Raw genomic sequence first — 19,398 nt, 5'->3', positions numbered from 1 at the left:
GCGGTACGCTCTTCACCGCCGCATTAACGGCGCCAGTTAAACGTGGGGATCGAGGGTGCGTGTTAACGCCCCTCGGCGACAGCACAATGGACAGCGCCCGCCTGGCCCCGCCCCAGCGCGCCCGCCGCGGGACGAGCCCGGCGCGACCGCGAGGCGCTGAGGGGCGGGTGCGCGGCGCTGTCCGCCCGCCCTCGCGCTGAGGTAACGGGCTGCCCGTAACGGCGGAGAGAGGAGGTAGACGGGCGGGAGCCGCCTCCTTCTCTCCGCCCCTCCGCCACCGCCCGGCCTCACGGGTGCAGCCCGGCTGCGGGGCGAGGGAACCGCGCCGCTCCTCGGCCGGCAGCCCCCCCTCTCACCCTCGGGGCGCTATGAGCCATGAAGCCGCCCGGCAGCATCTCCCTGCGGCAGCCGCGCTGCGGCCGCCGCCTCCCCGCCGCCGCCGCCTGCCGCCCCACGCTCCTGCCGCTCCTCGGCCGCCTCGTCTCGCTGCTCCTGCTCCTCCATGGCTCGTCCTGCCCGCGGGCCCGCGCGGCTACAGCGGCCGCCGGTGGGTATGACGGGGGGTGTGCTTGCGTGAGGCGGCTGCTGCTCCTCGGCACCCGGCCTCCCTGCCTCCGCCGCGGGAGATAAACCCCGGTAGCATCCATTTCCCCTGAACGGTTTTTCCTCCGCCCCTTCCATATCTGTGTACGTGTCTGTTTCGTCTTGCTTGCCAACGAAAAGGAGAGAAATGTGAGGTTTTTCCCCTCTCATCTTCTAAAGCGAATGCTGTAGTGTTTTAGGTAGAGTGCTAGTGCGCAGAAATAACGCCGGTGAGGTATGCGGCAAAAAAAGGCTTAGGTGGTTTTTTTTTGTGTGTGTGTGTTAGGATGCATATGTACGAGGATCTGAATGGGAAACCAATTTGGGGTTGGATTTTTGCGTGTGCTTTTTGTTTATTTGCTTTTGATTATGTATAGATAATGTGTGTAATGCTGAATATAGTCGGTTTGTGCCTCTTGTTATTACTGTTCTTGTTACTTTGCTTGTTGATTGACTGTATCCTGAAATTTTAATGAGGAAGGATGCAGGGTTTAATCTGAAAAGCTGCCGCTGAAGAAAAGGGCTTTTGTAAAAGTTAAAAGGGAGAGGTGGAAAACTTGCTATTATGTAAAGGGACTTGATTACCCATTCGGTGTGCATGGACTCTGAATTCAGCTTGTTTTAAGAACATGGGAAATTAGTCTTTTGTAGGTGTACGCCTGGTTTTTGTGTGTATGTCTGAGAGATAAGTGAACTTGGCTATCAAAGAGGGTAACTACATGTCCATTAAGCGTTGAGTTTTCGTTTTTTTTTTTTTTGGAGGTTGAGAGGCATTAAACTATTTATAACCTATGAATGCATATGAAAATGTATGTGCATTTAAATAAATAATGTTATTTCTGAATCCATTTTGCATGTGAAGAAATGAATAAAATCTAGTTCAATGACTAAGCTTTTTGTTTGCTTGAATGACTAATAAAATATTAGAATATTGCAAGCTAAATATGTAGCTTTTTTTTTTTTTTAAATATATTTTGCCATCTAATATATGGCTGGCATATCTTTCTTCCTCAGACCTGCATTGGAATGAAACAGCAGGCGGTACAGGGGGAGTACTGGCAGATGAAGAGAATACATTTCAACAGAATAAAAGCAGTAACAGTAAAAATAACAGCTACAGCAATGCAATCCAGAAAGAAATCACACTGCCTTCAAGACTAATCTATTATATCAACAGAGACTCTGAAACCCCTTACCATGTCCTGGATACTAGGGCAAGGCACCAGCAGAAGCATGACAAGGTAGGGTAAAAAAAAGGCGTATCTGCAGAATTTTCAAATTGTTAGTATCTGATGTGGAACTGAGTTTGAATGTTTTATTCCATAGATCTTTGAGACTTGCTGGTGGTCCTTACCGCCATTTGTAGAAAATCAAGGAGGACGTGTAATTAAACAAGACTCTAATTTCCCTTGTGTTAATTTAATTATTTTGAATTTCAGCATGGTTCAAAAACTCAACTGTAGGTAAAACGAATGGGAGTTATGCAAAGTTACTTGTCTGATCAGTGTAGTTCCAGTGTCTTGATTTATGGTATGCCATCATCAACAACATGCTTCTTCCAAAGTGGCTCTAGACTGCAGAAATGTCTGCATAGGGAGTTTCTTTAGAATCCTGAACTTGCAGCATGAATGTGTCTGTCATGCAGTACCTAATAAATGCAGTACTGGTTTCCTGCCAGTCTATGACCAGTGAAGACCACTGTAAAGTATTATGAGATTTTGTCAAATAATACTTGCCTTTTTCATTTTCAATGGCAAGATACAGTATTTCATTTTGTATAGATGCAGATAGTAATTTTTTTTTTCTGAAATTGCATGGGATTGAGCAAACTTGAATGTTGTGAAAAAACTTGGTGAAGAAGTAAACCTACTGTAAATCCTATTGCTTAGGAGGCATCCTTTAAAATGAGTCTGTCCCATTTTTATTTAAAAAACAAATTTCTTCCCATGAGTTAAAAAGGTGAAGTGAAGGTAAATATAGTATGTATAGGAAGAGATTGTCACAATATAGAAGAAAGGCAGTAAAGCAGATCAGTGTGTATGCTATTACACTTGGGCTTGGCTGTAATAGAGTTTCTACCTATTGAATTGCATTTCTTTGGAAATTTTAGAAAGGGAATTTATTATGTGCTATATGTGCTTTTGTTGATATTGATTGTGTGCCATTTCAGCTATGGAGTTAATATGGAAGTATTACCTTTGTTGTAATATACTTTGAAAGTATAACCCTTTGTCGTGGTTTAAACCCTTGAAAAAAAGATGAGTTGTATATGAGTTTTGATATTTTAATGGTAAGAAAGGTTGCTTCCTAGCTTATTGAACTTGGATAACAATATGTGCCTTTGGAGTCATCCAAATACACTGATATGTTACGGCTGGCGCAGAAAAACTGTTCAGATTTTGGAAATTGGAGCTACTTATCAACATATTGCATTCAGAACTCATATTCTTTTAAAGTGAGACCTCTTTTTTTAAATGAACTTGAACAACAGGAACTTTCTGTTCCCCTCTTTGGAGAGAGGTGTGGGAAAAAAAAAGAGATTTTGCAAATACTTGCGCACCTGCCTTTGGGAATAGTGCTTCCTTCATGTTTCTACATGAGTTTTTTTTTGCTTGGGAATTCACAGAGGAGAATGCCTGCCAATCTCTTCACTTACCCAGCTTTGCCCACAAAAACATTGCCGCTGTTACCTATCCTTCCTATGCCCTACCTGATCTCTGCCTGTTGGGGATAAAGCTCTGCAGAAATCAGTGCTGACAAAATTGGTATTGATTTCCTTGAGTATTCTTGCTGCTGAGTATTGTGTAAAGTGGATCTCCTTTCTACTCATTGTGTCCTGCTCACACTGCAGTTTTTCTCACAGAAGGGTTCCTTAAGCTTAGGGTTCCATGGAAAGTGACATCATGTTGACTTCATCCTTCTGGCATGGAACTTCTATTGCTTTGATCCACTTAATTGAAGGAAAGTGTTGATTCCTTTTCTGCTTTGATTTTTGCATGTTTTGCTTTCAGAGCACCCCAGAGTCCTTTGTTCCCCCTACACTCCCATCCCCAGCTTGCCTCTTGCGTCTTTCCTTGCATGAAGTCATTTATTTGCCCTTCCATCTGTTTTATAAATAATGTGGTAGGTAGCAAATATTTGGTTATTTTGTTTTGTTTAACATTACCTAGTCTCTGTAGAGCAATAATTGCTGGGGGCGAGGGGAGAATTCTGCCTAGAATGTAGAAGGGTTTTGATTTTGGGAAGGGAGAGGATTTTTAGTACTTGCTTTTATCCTTTCCCAGAACTTAAATAAATGCTATATTGTAATAAATAATACTTGCATGATTTTGCTCTCCCCACATTGGTAACTTTTTTACCTAACTTTTATAGTTAGGTAAAAAAACACCTATAGTTAGGTTAAAAAAAAAATAATCTATATTTAGGATTGAGTTTTAGCATATGAAAAAAAATAAACATGAGTACCTTATATCTGTACACAAGAAACAATTGAGGAAGAAAAATACTTCTTTTTTCTATTATTTTATTTTTTTTTTACTGGTCTTGGAACCATGCATCCTTTAACCTGTATTTTCTTGTCAGCCTTAATTATACCATTTATAGACATATGATGTAGATGTACTCCCAAACTGTGGATATTATTCAGTAAACCCCTTTCTGTGGAACTTCATTATAGTGGCCAGAAGAATGTAATTCATACAGATTGTTTGGTGAATTAGGCCTGAATACCTCAGAAATGCTGAGTCACTATAAGGAGAGGGGAAGAGTAGAGGAAATTGTGTGCATGTAGGAAGAAAGAGGTAAACCTAGAGAAATACAATAATGTAAAATGACTTAAAATATTTGCTTTGTTTTTTCTAAATCCCTTCCTAAAAGTAGGGGTCTGCAGCTTTATTAATGAAATATATGTAGAAATGAAGGGATGGAGGAGAAAACAGTGTACCAGAGAACAAAGAAAATAAGTAATAAATTGGTTTCTTAGCACTGATCATCCTTATCCCCTTTGGATGTGATAAAATGCCATCATAATGAGAGGGTGTATGTGATTTAAACTCTCCATAGAACTTCTCTCATTCCTTTTTTATTATTTCAAGAAGCTTTTTCTCACTGTTGGAAAACTAAAGGTGTGCTAGTTTTGGCTAAATGGTCTATCTCCAAGGTGGACAGAGTTCTAGTTTGCAATCTGTTTTCTTTTTATGATCTAAAACCAAGCATAATTCAAATACTTGGTAGTTGAAGACTCAAAAAATCTGTGTACCTGTTTCCTCATAGTCGAATTAAGATTAGCTGGTTTTGAATTGTTAGGTTATTTTTGGTGTGAAATGCTCAAAAATGAACATCTGTTTATAAAAACAGTGATGAAACTTATAAGAACTTTTAAACATGCTGGAGAGGTCTGAGTCATAATGTGCTCTGTCTTTCTAAACTTCTGCAGATGGAAGCAGAGTTCTGAATGAACTGCGAATCTCTTTACTGAACCATATGACTGCTGTGGTTCGTTTTTGTAGGCTAGGTATACCTGATCATTAGGAGGTAGCAGGAGGACTGCTATGTGACACAACCTGTCACAAAAGGCTAGGACCAAGTCGTTACCATAGCCAGCAAAGAAAAAAATCTTGCAACACAAGATATGGTCTCAAAATAAAAGGCTTGCCAGAGAAACACAGCTGTCTTTAGATTGCTGAATCATAAGTTCTCAGAAGTTGTAAACAAACGAAGTGTGTTGTTCTAAGCAGTTAGTGTCATTTTTGGGAGGAGGGAGGTGTTAAAAAAAATTCGTTTGCAGACCCTAGTGACTGGAAAAAAAATAGTGCAATAGTGAAGACAGTTCCACCCCCCCCACCCCCCCAAAAAAAAAAAAAAACAAACCAAACCCTGTATTCATTTTGGACTATTTTCTTCTGGTAAAAACTCCAGGTGTTTTGGAGTGCAGATGCTTCCAGGTGCTCCTCTGTTTGTCATTTAAGTAGTGAAAATATGGCCAGGCTGAACATTGTTTTCTGTTATGTTGCCCAGCTTTAGAGGTTGAAATGCAGGGCTGTTTCAGTCCTTTATGCAACTTTGGTATGAAGCATACAAAAGTTGAGAGGGGAAGCATCTTTAAGATGAAAGGAAAATAGCTGTATCATGGCCATTACAAAGGAGATGGTATTGAAGAAAAAGGAGGCCTGTTTTGTACAATATGAGAGGTGATGGTTAATAATCTCTCAAGAGGTGGCATCATGTGAATTCTTACTAAAATTCAGATAAAAATCCTATGCCCTAATTATTGTTTTCCCTTCCCTTGCCTGTCTTAGGCCAGATCCTCACTTTTAATCCCCATGTAATAAAAACTGATCAAAATAATGAATGAACTTCATGTGGTTTATCTATATGAGTTTAAGACTGTTGGAGAACCATTGTAGTATTTCAGCTGGCTTTACTTTTTTGTTTGCCCTTTTTTTTTTTTTCTTTCCTCTGAAATTTCTGTGATGCAGATCAATTTACACTACTTGCAAATTAATATTTTTGTGTACTTTGTCTCTTTTTCTATCCTGTATTAAATTCCTACTCTTTCTCTAGTCTGTATTGAATTCCCGTTAATGCAAAAGACTTATCTGGACTCTGTGTCTTCAGTAGTTACTGATTAACAGTAGGCTTGAAATTAGTCTTCCTATCTTCTTCGGTTTCCAGGAGTAGAAAGCCATTTTCCTTATGCCAATGGGAGTAGAAAGCCATCTTCCTTATGCTTTACGCCATCTATTAAGTAGATCTACATCTTGGTTTCCTAGCTGAAATGTGAGTCATGATAGTTATAATTTTTTTTAAGTTGTCATTTCAAGAGATAACCTATAAAATATTTCAGTTCCTCTGTGTTAGATAGTGCAGCAATTGCACTTGTTAGGCCTTGTTCTGAATTAAAAAAAAAACAACAAAAAACAAACAACAAAAAGAACCCAAAAAAAGTTTATAGGTTTTATAGCATTTTTGGGAAGTTGAGTGCTGCAAGAGTGGTGGATTCTGGCAATCCAAGAGCAACAGTAGGATTGCTTTCAGAGGTAGGCCTGAGCCTTTGTTCGCATGCTGACAGCCTTTCCTTCAGAGAACAGTCTTCAGGGCTTGAGGTTCAAGTGTATCAAAGTAACCTTTCTATTATTAAAGACCAGAAACAAATAATCAGTGGAAGTTTTTCTGAAATCCTGTATGTTTTAAGCTGCTGTGATACATATGCTGTTCAGTGTGAAATGCTTTATTTCCAGTGAATACTGGAAGGTTACAGAATCATAGAATCACAAAATGGTTTGAGTTGGAAGGGACCTTAAAGATCACCCTGTTCCAACCCCCCTGTTGTGGGCAGGGACATCTTCCACTAGACCAGATTGCTTCCAGGGATGTGGCATCCACAACTTCTCTGACAACTTGTCAGTGCCTCACCACTACCACAGTAAAGAATTTTTCCTAATGTCTAACCTAAATGCCCCCTCTGTCACCTTTAAGCCATTCCCTCTTGTTCTGTCACTAGTAAAAAGTGTCCCTTGTAAAAAGTCACTCTCCAGATTTCTTGTAGGCCTCCTTAAGGTACTGGAAGGCTGCTTTAAAGTCTCTTCTCCGGGCTGAACAAGCCTAGCTCTCTCAGCCTACCTTCATAGGTGGGAGAGGAGCTTCTGCCTCCTGATCATCTTCACGGTCCTCCTCTGGATTTGCTCCAACGATTGTTTCTTTAATTCATAATGCCATTGAAAAATACTTAGTTTTCAGATCTGTAATAATTCTATACTTAGGCTCTCTTTAGAGCACAGTTATCTTGGTATACGTGCAATATAGCAGATGTTTTCCAAACACTAAAGAAGGATGGCTTCTGTATGAAGTATGAGGATAGGCAAACAAGCTGAAAGAAGAGTAAGAAACAAATGTATAGTAGGTCACATTCATTTGTGACAAAACTTGTACTATTATCAGAATGAAGGTCAAGATCAAAAAAAAATGTTTTAATGGTGTAAAATCCATCTAAATCTGACTTATGTCTCTAATTCCAAAACAGAAGTGATGAAACCCCTTGCTCAGGTATTGAAATGAGAGTAGCAGCTCTTATTTTAGTCAGCAGAACTATATGCAGAAATAGATTACTAAAAGCAGTGATGGTCATTTGGAGATCGTATCTGTATGAATGTAGCAAAAGGTTCGAAAGTGCTATCAGTCGGTTAAACAATGCTGTTACTTTTGTTTAAAGACTTGTGACTAAACTCGGTATTTTTGAAGAGGTAACAGATCATTGCATTTGGCATGGTTTTACAGCCTTCTAATCTAATTTTATCTTGAAACTTACAGTAAGCTAATGACTGACTTAAAAGAAACTGGAATTCTTTGTATATGTGGATTTTTAGCTTGGAAAACGCCTGAGAACTACTACTTTGCACAAGCAGTTACAGCACTCTTAGAATGTCCCTAGTATGAAGAAGCTCTTATTACAGTGACTATGCTAGTAATCTGATCTTCCAGAACAGTGATAAAAGACACACTCCCCCCCCCCCTCAAATTCAGGTTTGGTAGCAACAAAAATGATACTCGCACCCTCCTTCAGCCCACTCCTCTGTGTATCATCAGTAAGTCTTTGCTGCAGAAAAACTTTGTGATTTTGCAGCTTTGCTGCTGGAGTAGTTTACAGCTGTCAAAGCGGGAACCTCTGCAGAGGATTTTAAATTACAAACATGTACAGAGGACCTTGGTCTTCTGTTTATGTAAGCAAAGTATAATTAGGCAGATGGGAACTATGTATGCCAGTCGTACAAGAATGTGATGTTTAATCATCTGTGAAAAGACATGGTAAGATATCTAACTTCAAAGTATAATATTCTTGTTTGAATTTATATTTCTATGCCATTTAGAACACCATATTTCAGGTTACACTTTAGGCATTGTATTACACAGTAACTGGTAAGAGAATACTGTGAAATAATAATCTGTATCACAGGATTTCAGACGCTTTTCTGAAGTATTTCTTCCCATCATGGTGGTACATGATGGTTGTGACAGCTCACTGGTAGCCTTCTGTGCTAACTTGTTACAAGAAAAATGTCAGTTTCAGGATTAAACACTTCAGTCTCCCTGCCTTCGCCTGATATCTGACTTATGACTTTTACAGGTGCTTATGTATTTTCAACTAGCTTTGAAAAATCTGTATTTTGCTGCAGCAGTGGTGCATCACATTCACCTGAACTCAAAACTGGTTTTGCTGAACTGCAGGGATCTAAAATCCAGTGTTCTTTTTGTAACCAGTAGTTTGAGCCGAGTTTGGTGTAGAGCATACCCTATGGCAGGGTAGCAAGTTAGTTATCAGCTGCTTTACAGCAATTGCTTATGTGTCCAGGATGCATCTGTTACCTGAGGCACACTAATAGGTAGCAAGTGGTGTTTTTAGATACAGGGGTAATTGTTTTCAGAAATAGCAATGATACTGTATCTCATCCTACAAGAAGAACTTTTTCTTATGACACCATAGACAAAGATACAAGTTAATTTTAAATTACAGAAAGATAAAGAATGCATAGTTGCTGGTTTAGAAACTTAAAGGATGTTATACATGTATCATTGGATGGGCTTGTCTGGACAAAAGAAAAGCTATAGCAGGTCAGACTAGGTGTTTATCTGGGTATTTCGGAGAGCAATCAGTAGTAGATGCTTAGGGAGGGGTATAGGAGCGTAACAGTCATGGGGGGCTACTTCCTAGACCAGTCCCCCAGACTGTAGCAATTTGTGGTTTGGGATCTTCTGGGAACCAGAACTTGTCTTTTGGATTTAATAACCCTTGATGGGAGTCCCTGATCTGGAGGTTATCCAGGGATTTCTTTTTATTTCTTTTTCTTATATATATGCATACATTTTTAGTATCTGTAAAGTCTTGTGCTGAAGTTTTGGGATTTTGGCATGATTCAGTACAGCATGATTGATTCAGTACAGCATGATTGCTTTTGAAGTGTGATTTATTATGGCATATATCATCCTCCACACTTAAGCATTTTCTTAATTAAGTAGCTTGAATCTTCTTGAAAGATATTCCACAGTTTGCCTTATTTAGTTGGTTTGGAATTGTAAGTCTGAACAGCAGTAGTGGCAAAAAAAAAAAAAAAAACACAAAAGAAAATTTAAAGTGGAAAAGCAAAATATTTGGGTATCTCCCTTGCAGGTTATTATTTAGCCTTGATACTGTTCTTGTTCCAAAAACTCTTTCAAAGAATATATGTTTTAAGTAATGCATAGTTTGGTAGGAGAAATGAAAGAAATGCTGCACCTTTATCAAACTGAAAAGTAAGCAAATTTTTATTTCCAAACTAACCCTGGAAAAATTATATGATCAGTGTTGAAGTTATATTTTTGCTACATAGCTACCTATAGTATTTGGGAGCACTGGTAGTTAGTCTTGTTTCTAAACCAACTTGTAAACATTGTTGATATATTACACTGATTAAATCCTGATTGGGTAGTCACTTCTTGCCATGTTACATGTGTCAGGAATGTTATGCGATAGATCTATAAATTATAATCTTATCTTAAAGGCTCAGTCTTCATGGTTTGTATATAAGAATGCAATATAGTCAAAATCACTATATCTTTGAGCAGGAGATATTTTGGAAAACTTCCAAACATATTTGTTAGAAACATAATAAAACCTAGGTACTTTAAGCAATTCTGTAGTTATAATTTCTCATGTTTCAGAATGATCTTAATGGAATAGTACATGCTCTACTAAACTTTCCAGATAGTTAATATTGAAGTCTTGTTTGTGGCATATATTTGAAGACATGTAATTTTAGGTAAATATTACATGGGGAGGAGACTCAAAGCAATTGTTCCTGTAACTCCAAGTCAATCTTCATGGGATAAAACTAATTGCAGCCCTTGTCCTGCAACAAATTTTCATGTATTTTTTTTTTTTTTTTAATAAATAAATTAATACATGTACACGTTGAAAACATGACATTTTGGTAACAAACAGGTCTTGAAAAGCTCCTTGTGACACTTGTTACCTGGTTTTACTGTGCAAAAAAGCGGAGAGGCTGAAAAGCCAGTCTTGCTAGGCATGCATTTAAACTGAGATTCTATTTTTTTTTTTTTTTTTTTTTTTTTAATATATATGCTAGCTTTCATCCTTGCAGATTCTCTGATTCTCTCCTTCAAGTCACCTGTTTGTCTTTAAAACTGTTTTACTCCGGTGATTCAGAGCAGCTGGAAACAGTTTGCTAGGCTGGTGTGACATCAGCAAGTTGGTGAACTGGTAAGACAGCTGTTAACATTTACCAAAAATTGCAACAGAAAGCTTGATGCTGGTTTGTGTCCATCTTATTTTAGATACCACCTAGGAATACAATTTTTAAAATTCATGTTCAAAATTATTGTATTTGTTTAATAAACAAAATGTTTATTAAACAAATATTTATATAAGAGACTAATAATATTAAACATCTTTGAAATATTTTATAACTACACATTTGTTTAAAGAAGCTTGATAACAAAGCTGTGTGACCCCCTTAGGAGGGAAATGATCATTCTGGGGGCAAAGAATGCTAAACCAACACAGGAAACATCACAGCTGGCTTTAGTCACCATAGCAACCTTAGAAATTTTTTTTTTAATTCTGTTGACAGGTTTTATGAAAGGTGATGCATACCTATGCTGAGAAATAAGGTGAAAATCAGCGCTGTTCTGTCTAGTGCAAGAATGGAAGAGGAACATAAAGCATCTATCCTTTGTGGAAAAAAATTTCCAAAACAGTACAAAATTGTAGGCATTATGGGCCATAAAAGCTAACCTTCATATTGTTTAAGTTATGTCATAAACTAGCTAAACTTTATACAGTTTTTGTGACATACCTGAAGATTCATTGTGGTGTTTAAGCAAAAGACAAAAAATAATATTTTTCATTAAAGGGCTTAGTAGTAATATTCCAACTTTATGTAATCATTAATGCCATAGAAAATTAGTGTATAAGTAAGCATGGTTTGATTAGAACATTATCAACGAAGAACTTCTATGAAATTCAGATCTAATCTCTTCTACTTTGTTGGAATAGTATCATCACAAAAATGAAATTCTTGGATCATCTCTCTTCTCATTTTTCTATAGAACAGATGTTTTAAAGGTGTTTGGCTACAGTTACAACAGCGTAGAAAAGAATAAAGAATACAATTTATATATCTGACAAAAACTGAATATCCTGAAAGTTAAAGTTAACTCCCTATGCAAGACAAGCTAATAGGTTTGATTTTTTTTTTTGTTGTTGTGTGTTGAGTTGATAAGTTGTATGTTGTATGTACAGTGTTCCTTACACTGGCTTGGCTACAATGCCAAGTACAAGCCTTTAATTGTGACGGGGTTACTTTGACGGAGTCTTTTGTAGCATGTACTACAAGTCATGCCATGACCTTCTTGTTTGAAGGTGTGCATTATAGATGTTTTAATTATTTCAGGCCTTTTAAAGTAAACAATGCAGAAAATTAAAAGAACAGTATACTACATAACTTATGCTTTTGTTACATAGTCATCTTGTTATGGAAAAAATATAGACATTTAGATGAATACTTTATTTTTTTTTTTCCCCTTTCTTGTTCTTGTGAGGAATGTGTGTGTATTTGAATGCTTTTCAGGTACCATTTCCTTCTCTCTTCCTTTACCTTCTAAAAAGGCAAATCCTTTTGAATAAGAATTGGGCAAAGCTTTTCAGATGCCAATTCGATTCATGAAAATAAGCAGGTTTTCCATAACTTTGTCACAGGTGTTTATCACACATTTGCATATAAAGCTCAGTGATTCTTTTGACAACTTTAAATGTTCTGCAAAACTGTATAGTACTCCTGTGTGTTCATGTTTACAGGCTGTACATCTGGCCCAGGCAAGTTTCCAGATTGAGGCCTTTGGCTCCAAATTCATCCTTGACCTCACACTGAATAAGTAAGTGAACAATTTGAGGTTTCTTTTTTTCCTGCTCTTACTGTCTTTAACTTACGGTACAAAGTCAGGGCACATGAAATCCCAAGATCTGTGGAAAAATATGCTGTTACCAAGTTTTTTAATACAAAATAAAATTTAGGCTTTTTTAAATGAGGTGACTGTTACCCTTGCTGACACCTATAATATACATACCCTTAAATGTTATCATTCATGACAAATAAATGATGACAGAGAGATTTTGGTACCCGTTGTGCTTGAAATGTGTGGCTTTTCTTGTGCATTTTTTTACTTGATAAACTGTCATGCAGATGTTATTTTAGTTGCTAATGTCAGTGTGTCGAAATATTGTAAATGCTGGCTCATCTTTAATGATCTGGGAAATGTGTTACTGTCACTATCATCATGAAGTTCCTAATGAAGTAGGAATCCTAACAGTTTTCCTGTACTGAAAGGTGCAGCTAGAGTCTGTTTACCAGTAAGATAGACAATTTTCCATAATTGTCAGGTCTAAAAGATCTGACTTGTAATACAGGTCAATGGTGGTTTAGTTGTTTGTGTCACATCTATTTATATCTCAGTTGAAGGTATAAAACTAGGTGTTTTTCTAAAAGTTGTCGTGAAGCTTTTTGCCACTTTAAAGTTTGCACTGAGAAAGTTTAAGAATAATGTAGAAGTGTAAAATCAGTACTAAATACTTAACAATATTGCTTAAAAGTGCATTTGCCCCTTCTGCTGCCCTTGAGCTTTTCATTACACTTAAAGGAGAAATAAATAATTTACAGAAACAATTGCATACTGGTTTAAAAAAGAAAAAAAAAGCGTTCCTCCGGTCCATGCGAGGTCTTAGTTTGGTCTTGTCATGTAATGAAAGTTTTCTTAGGGAGAATAATGAAAGCTTATTAAATCTAATCACTTTTCAAAGTGATAGGCTGCGGATTTGTAAAATTTGAACTGTTATATTCACATATTTTGTTGCCTAGCTTTTAGTTATTGGTGTTTTGCTGTAAAGGTGAACTGCAGACATTTTCCTTCATCCATGCATGATTCTGAAGTGAGATTGTTCTTGCAGTAATGTCTTAAAATATGACACAAAGTCTTGAGTGGCTGGCAAAAGATGTGCTAGTATCAAGCAGGGGATGGCATGCAGAATGGAAGGAGAAAGCAAGCTTGAAGATAACTGGGTGTTCTCTATCCTCTGGAAGAACTATAGTGTAGTGCAAGACTGGTTTTTTATGAGACCCATGCAGAGTAATTCCTGTGGGATAATCATGACATTCGTGAAGGGAACCTTTATCTAGTGGTCTCTAAGCCACAGGGAGTTTCTCCTTTTGGTCTGCTTTGCCACTGTTCCTGTTTGTACATCCAGCCAATAGCAAGGCTGAGCACACATTCCCACGATGGCGCTATGCATAGGATATGGTCACACAGACCATCACAGATTAAAAAACATTGCCTTTACCGGTACCACTTATAAATGCAATCAGGAGTCAGGTGAGCAAGAATGCAGACAGCCTGATAAGGTTATTCTCTAGCTGATGGGAACCGGAAATTTTCTGGTGAAACACGTGCACCAGCCCTTACCTGATTCACAAGCGTGTCCACATTCACAGACTCAAATGTTAACACAGGCTTTAAGTTCATTAATTATTAATGTCTAGGCCTAAGGTCTCTCACTTGGTCACTTACACCCTAAGTTTTTCTAGGTGCAGGTTTTCTCACAGTTGTTGACTGACTCTGAAGTTTGCTTGCACATCACACCTATGCAGAGTAGAGAGCAAAGTCACACAAAAAAATATTACAAGACTCAATAAAAACATAGGACAGACTGCTATGATCAGGTGCAGGGCTGGGCCAAACAAACCTACTGTCTTGCAGCTTACACTAATGACTTCTTTTTATGTCACTTCTGCTCTGTTTTTACTACAGTCTATTCTGTCCTGATTCACCTTCCCTATCTGTCGCGATTCCTCTGAACATACCATAAAAATGTTTGCACATTTTCACAAGCCCCTACACACATCATGTAATAAGTTTTTTCTTTCCCAGGAGACCCATAATGACACTGTTTACCACTTCTTATCTGTTGTAAAGTTCTGGTTGAACCTCTTCAAGGCCATGCCTGAATGGCTTCTTCCCTGGCCCATCAGTCAGTGACCTAAGAGAGGTAACAGCAAAGACCAGAACTCTTATCTCCTGTTCATTAGGATTTGTGTGTCTGGGTATTGGTTGCTTTTCCTGTCATAGTCTCTTATGTTGAATGGCTGTTAACCAAATCCATCACAATCCAAACAACCTTATGTTCCCTGTATCTTTGCAATGTTACCTGTTGCCCAGCCTTGGTCTTTGTTCTTCCTTACATATAGCAACAAATGGTCCATAAAGAAAGTAAGTGTATATATATTTTTCCAGCTGTGTTTGCTTTATCAGCAATCAAGAAATGCAATGTCTTTCATGTCAAAAAGAGAGAGGGAGATCACTTGTGTGCACCTTACATGAGTAAGTTCTGCCTATGGGGTATCAAGAATTTTCTTACTTGGCGACATGTAAGGTGCAGGGTGTTCAAGTGCCTTACTAGTATCCCCACAGTTTGCCTCTTTATACATTAGGTTTTCTAGCTTCCTAGGTGATTTTTGACTCACAAACATTTGACTCTCAGATTCTGCTCCAGAAAATAATAACTTAAAAAATCTGTCCTACTTTTTGACCTGGTATAACACTCTAAAACTGTAAGTCATAAAACTTGTAACATCATAGATTGTAAACACTCATAGACAACAATTTGGAAAAGAGTCATTCTCGTATCTCAGTTACATTTTTGTGTTCACCAAAATGCTGCCTTTTGCTACTGTGTTGGATTGTGAACGATTTATTTGGCTTGCTGGTGTTACTAATGTCGAGTCAGAAGGAAAGGCAGAACAACAACAGGGCTACAGAATTGAGCTAGTAGATGCTATTGGCCAAAATAATCCATTTGCATGTGGAATACATTCAAGGGTATTCTGGATTTTGAATACATGTTGAATACCTACTTTTGTCAGTTACTGTAAGGTGAGTTAATGTCACCTACTCTGTGTATTCTGGTTTTGTGTCTGCCTTTTTTAGGAAAGCTCTTTGAGTATATAAAGCTAAAATAAAGATGGTTGTTGCTTACAAACAGGCTCTAGATTTAAGTTTTCTTTACCTTGATTGGAATCGCTGTCTTTGCCTGCCTTCTATGTTCCAGCTGCTCTGTTTTGTTTTTTTTTTTTCACACCAAGCTTTAGAACGGGGGGTAAGGAAAATTGGATATTCACTGGCATTAATAGCTGTCACGATTTTGTAAAAAGAGCAGGTGGCAATCTGTAAGTTTGAGGCTTGTTAATGTAAATTTTGTACTTGATGTTTTATATCTTGCTATAGTGTGATGGCACAAACAGCTTGAAGGAAATATAAGCAAATCAAACCTCTTGAATCCAGTGTGCAAGGCAAGTCAAATGTAAGATTTCTATGAAGTTTGAACGGGTAATGAACTTTTCAGTTGCACAAGGTCTACAGGTGTTAAAACTGCTGAAATACAATGTGTTATCCTAAAGGTTGGCAGCTTTTTCTGACAAGACCAGGGAAAAAGGTTAGAGAGTTAATGCTTTTGGTACAAAAATGAAAGATTATGTGGTACTAGTGGGCTAATAATCCTGTTCGAAAAATTAGGGATTTTTTTAATAATTCAGCTATGATTATCTGTCCAAACTTGATAAATTCCCTATGCAATAAGTAACATGTAACATTGTCTTAAAGCCCTGTTTATATGAAAAGCCTTTTAAAGTGTTAATGAATTTCAGTAAATTCATATTTTTGTCCTCAAACAATACTTTGAATTCATTGGTGGTAACAATGTAGTCGAGTAGTCAGTGATATTAGTAGACTGAAACAATTTCTTATTTTTTGTTTATGTATTACATACACAAATGTCTGTCAGGTGCTAACAAATTACCTTTTTCACCAACAGTTAAAAGGCTTGTAAGTTGTCCTTCTATGGAAGGACAAGTGTTTCTGCATGTAGCTCTTATGTCCTGTTTAAAGATAGCAGTCTTTATGTTCCAGTGTAATATTAAAACACGGGAGAGCAATACTACCAAAAGCACTGAATTAAAAATGCCTACTTGTTGTTTTTTTTTAGTGATGAGGTAAGTTGGCTATATTGCCTGGCAGTTTTCAGCACCAGTCTCTAAATAAAGGAGTCTCCTCTAGCACTGGAGCATGCTATAGCTTTCCCCTGTTGGGACTGTGGTGGCTGAGGTAGATACAAGGATTGGGGAATTAGGTGCCTGAGCTGCACAGAAACAGGAGGTAAAAATCTAAGACAAGAACTTTTCTCCCTTCCTGCTGAAAACTTTCCTCAACGTTTAGGATTTTGGGGAAAATGGGGGAAATCACCAAAACCAGCGTGTACATCGCAGCTTTTTAATTTTCCCTGTAGAAGTCCACCTTTCCAGGAAAATGGATTTTTCTTTCCAAGTAAGAGATAATATGGAAAAAAAAAAATAAATCTGATCTCTTTGGCATAAACTGAAAAAAAATCCCCAAAGCTACCACTTGTGACTGTAACATGACTTAAATAGTTGAGATATTGGAATATGGTGACTGTTGTGAAAAGTCAGTTTCTTATGTGAAGTGCAGCATTACCGCCACTTTATTTATCAGTTTAAAGCTCAGAATTATTGTGTAGTATTTGTGGTCTATGCTCCTGTAGGGCTGACTTTAACTTAAGAATAGCCCCGAAGGAGATTACATTCTTGGCATGGTTTAGAAAACAACAATGCAGTAACTGGTTACTTGAGAATCTATTTGATTCTTGTTTTTTCTCAAAATTATTTTTTAATGGAAATTGGAAAACTAGTCACAGTTTTCCAGAAGGAAACTTCAAATATTTTTAACATTTTCTTAAATAAAAGCTTAAATATTTAGGATGCTAAATGGAACCTGTCAGATACACAGGCTGTGTAAATTAAATATGATAATATTACTGCGGCAAGTTTAGCCTGCTTTTTAAAATTTGTTACAATGAGCTGCAAAGAACTCAGCGTTAGGATTTTACAACAGTGAGTCTGTACTCCTGTGTGTACAACAATGGGTGCGTACTGTGAGTAAGTGTGAATAAGTCTTGAGCATCTTGGCTGTAGGTAGTGGAGCTTTACTACCTCACTTACCACTCTTAGAACTGGAGGCAACCTATTAAAAGCTGTCATTTGCCTCGGTGGGCATTTTACATGCAAAAAAGCTTAGACTAGACACAGATACTAAAATATCTCCTTGTTTTTTAAGACATTAATGTGTTTAAAAAAAAAAAGGTTTCTTTTGTAATTTGAAAAATTATAAAAACCTGATGGTGAAGAAGATTCTTGCTCAATTTTTCAGCTGTAAATTAGAATTCTTTTTCATCTAGTCACTAAGGTTATGATTAAAATGTGTATTTATTATATTTAATATTATAATTTGTAACATTATTTATACACTGTCTAGTTTTACTCATTCACTCTTCTAGAAGTATAGTAGTAGGCAGCACCAGTCCTGCCATTGACCTAGGACTTGTGCTCAGCTCAACGTCTCCAATAGTTCTCAGCAGTATTTCCAGCTTCTTGTAATCTGCTTCTTTCATTTGTCCTATGACTTTCCAGATCAATCCTTTTAATATTTTTTTCTTTATTGATGTAATTTTTCTTCATCTCATCACCTTCTCTTTAGCAAATATTTATAGAATAAGAAGTGTGTGTGTGTTTCTGTGTATGTTTTATAGGGGATAACTTTAAACTATAGCCATAGAGATTAATGTTGTAGTCCCTGATTTTCAAGCGCCCAAGTTTTGGATTCCTCTGTAGTAATTAAGTGATGTCCCTGTTCCTCCTGTGCAATGCATGAATAGAGATGTGCTCCATAAAATGACTATCAATATAATCACTGTCAGCAGAGCTTATTTCAAAAAGACTGTAAGAAACTCAGCATAGGCTAATTTGGTTGAAATTCCACTTTTTCTTTTTTGCGCTGATGTAAGAGCTTGTGGGACCTATGTGCCTCATGGCATCTGGGAGCTGCTGGTAAACAAAGCCCAACCCAAACCAAAATTAAACAAAACCAAATGATAGCCCCCATTCCCCAAAGCGAACAACAAACAAACCCCACCCTAAAACCTGAGAGGACATGCTGTTTGTCTTAAAATGCACACGTGTTGTGAATGCTTAGCCTTCTTGTCAGACCCCTTTCTTATGGAGTGAAAAGACTATTCTGTGCACTCCTGATCCTGGTTTTAATGAAGTATGTATCTGGCACCCTTCTGAACAGGGTTGTGAATGCCTGTCACCCGAGATGCAGCCACAGTCATTGGTTTGGTGGATCGTTAGGGACGGCAAGCTCAGGGCAAATACACATCTGACCCAATATGACAATGCTATAAAATTCTGTGTGGCAGGATAAGATGTTTATTGCCTCCTTCCATGTAACAGCTACAGGTATCAAATACAGGAGGAAGTTTGAAAGGAGGTGCTTCTTACAGAAAAAATGGAAATGCACATCTTGTCACAGGATATTGTGCATATTAAACTATTTACAGGAGTTAAAGGATTGGAAGAACTTACAGAAATCTACTGAAGGCCATTGAAAACAATTATACTAATTGGTTTATGAAACCCTGGTCTCACAGATCCCAGGTTGCTGGGGAAACTCCCTGAAAAATTGCTACGTGTGTGTTTGCTGTCAGGCAACACAGTAAGCAGCTGTCTTAGTTGATGCATCTTTTCTTAGGTTATGTTCTTACTTCTTGCTTGCATGTAACCACTGTAATGTGGCAGTGGTTAAGGACTGTTCTCTTTCTTGTCTAGTAGATTTTTCAGCCTGTTTTTGAGGTGGTCCAGTCTTGTC

The 19,398-nt window shown here is 37.7% G+C and overlaps 1 protein-coding gene across 1 annotated transcript in view; it reads left to right on the top strand.

The window, feature by feature from the left end:
• Positions 1-297: 297 nt before the first annotated feature.
• ADAM23 (ADAM metallopeptidase domain 23) overlaps positions 298-19,398 on the top strand; it is a 69,642-nt gene continuing 50,541 nt past the window's right edge. Inside the window, exons 1-3 of the mRNA XM_057411765.1 lie at positions 298-547; positions 1,597-1,823; positions 12,431-12,507. Coding sequence (XP_057267748.1) covers positions 376-547; positions 1,597-1,823; positions 12,431-12,507 — 476 coding nt within the window. The 5' untranslated portion in view covers positions 298-375. The remainder of the gene's footprint in view (positions 548-1,596; positions 1,824-12,430; positions 12,508-19,398) is intronic.

Source organism: Pezoporus wallicus, unplaced genomic scaffold (assembly GCF_028554395.1).
Source record: "Pezoporus wallicus isolate ANWC-B61680 ecotype Strahan unplaced genomic scaffold, APGP_CSIRO_Pwel_v1 contig_6732, whole genome shotgun sequence".
Classification (NCBI taxonomy): domain Eukaryota; kingdom Metazoa; phylum Chordata; class Aves; order Psittaciformes; family Psittacidae; genus Pezoporus; species Pezoporus wallicus.
This window is presented reverse-complemented; position numbering and strand designations above follow the sequence as displayed.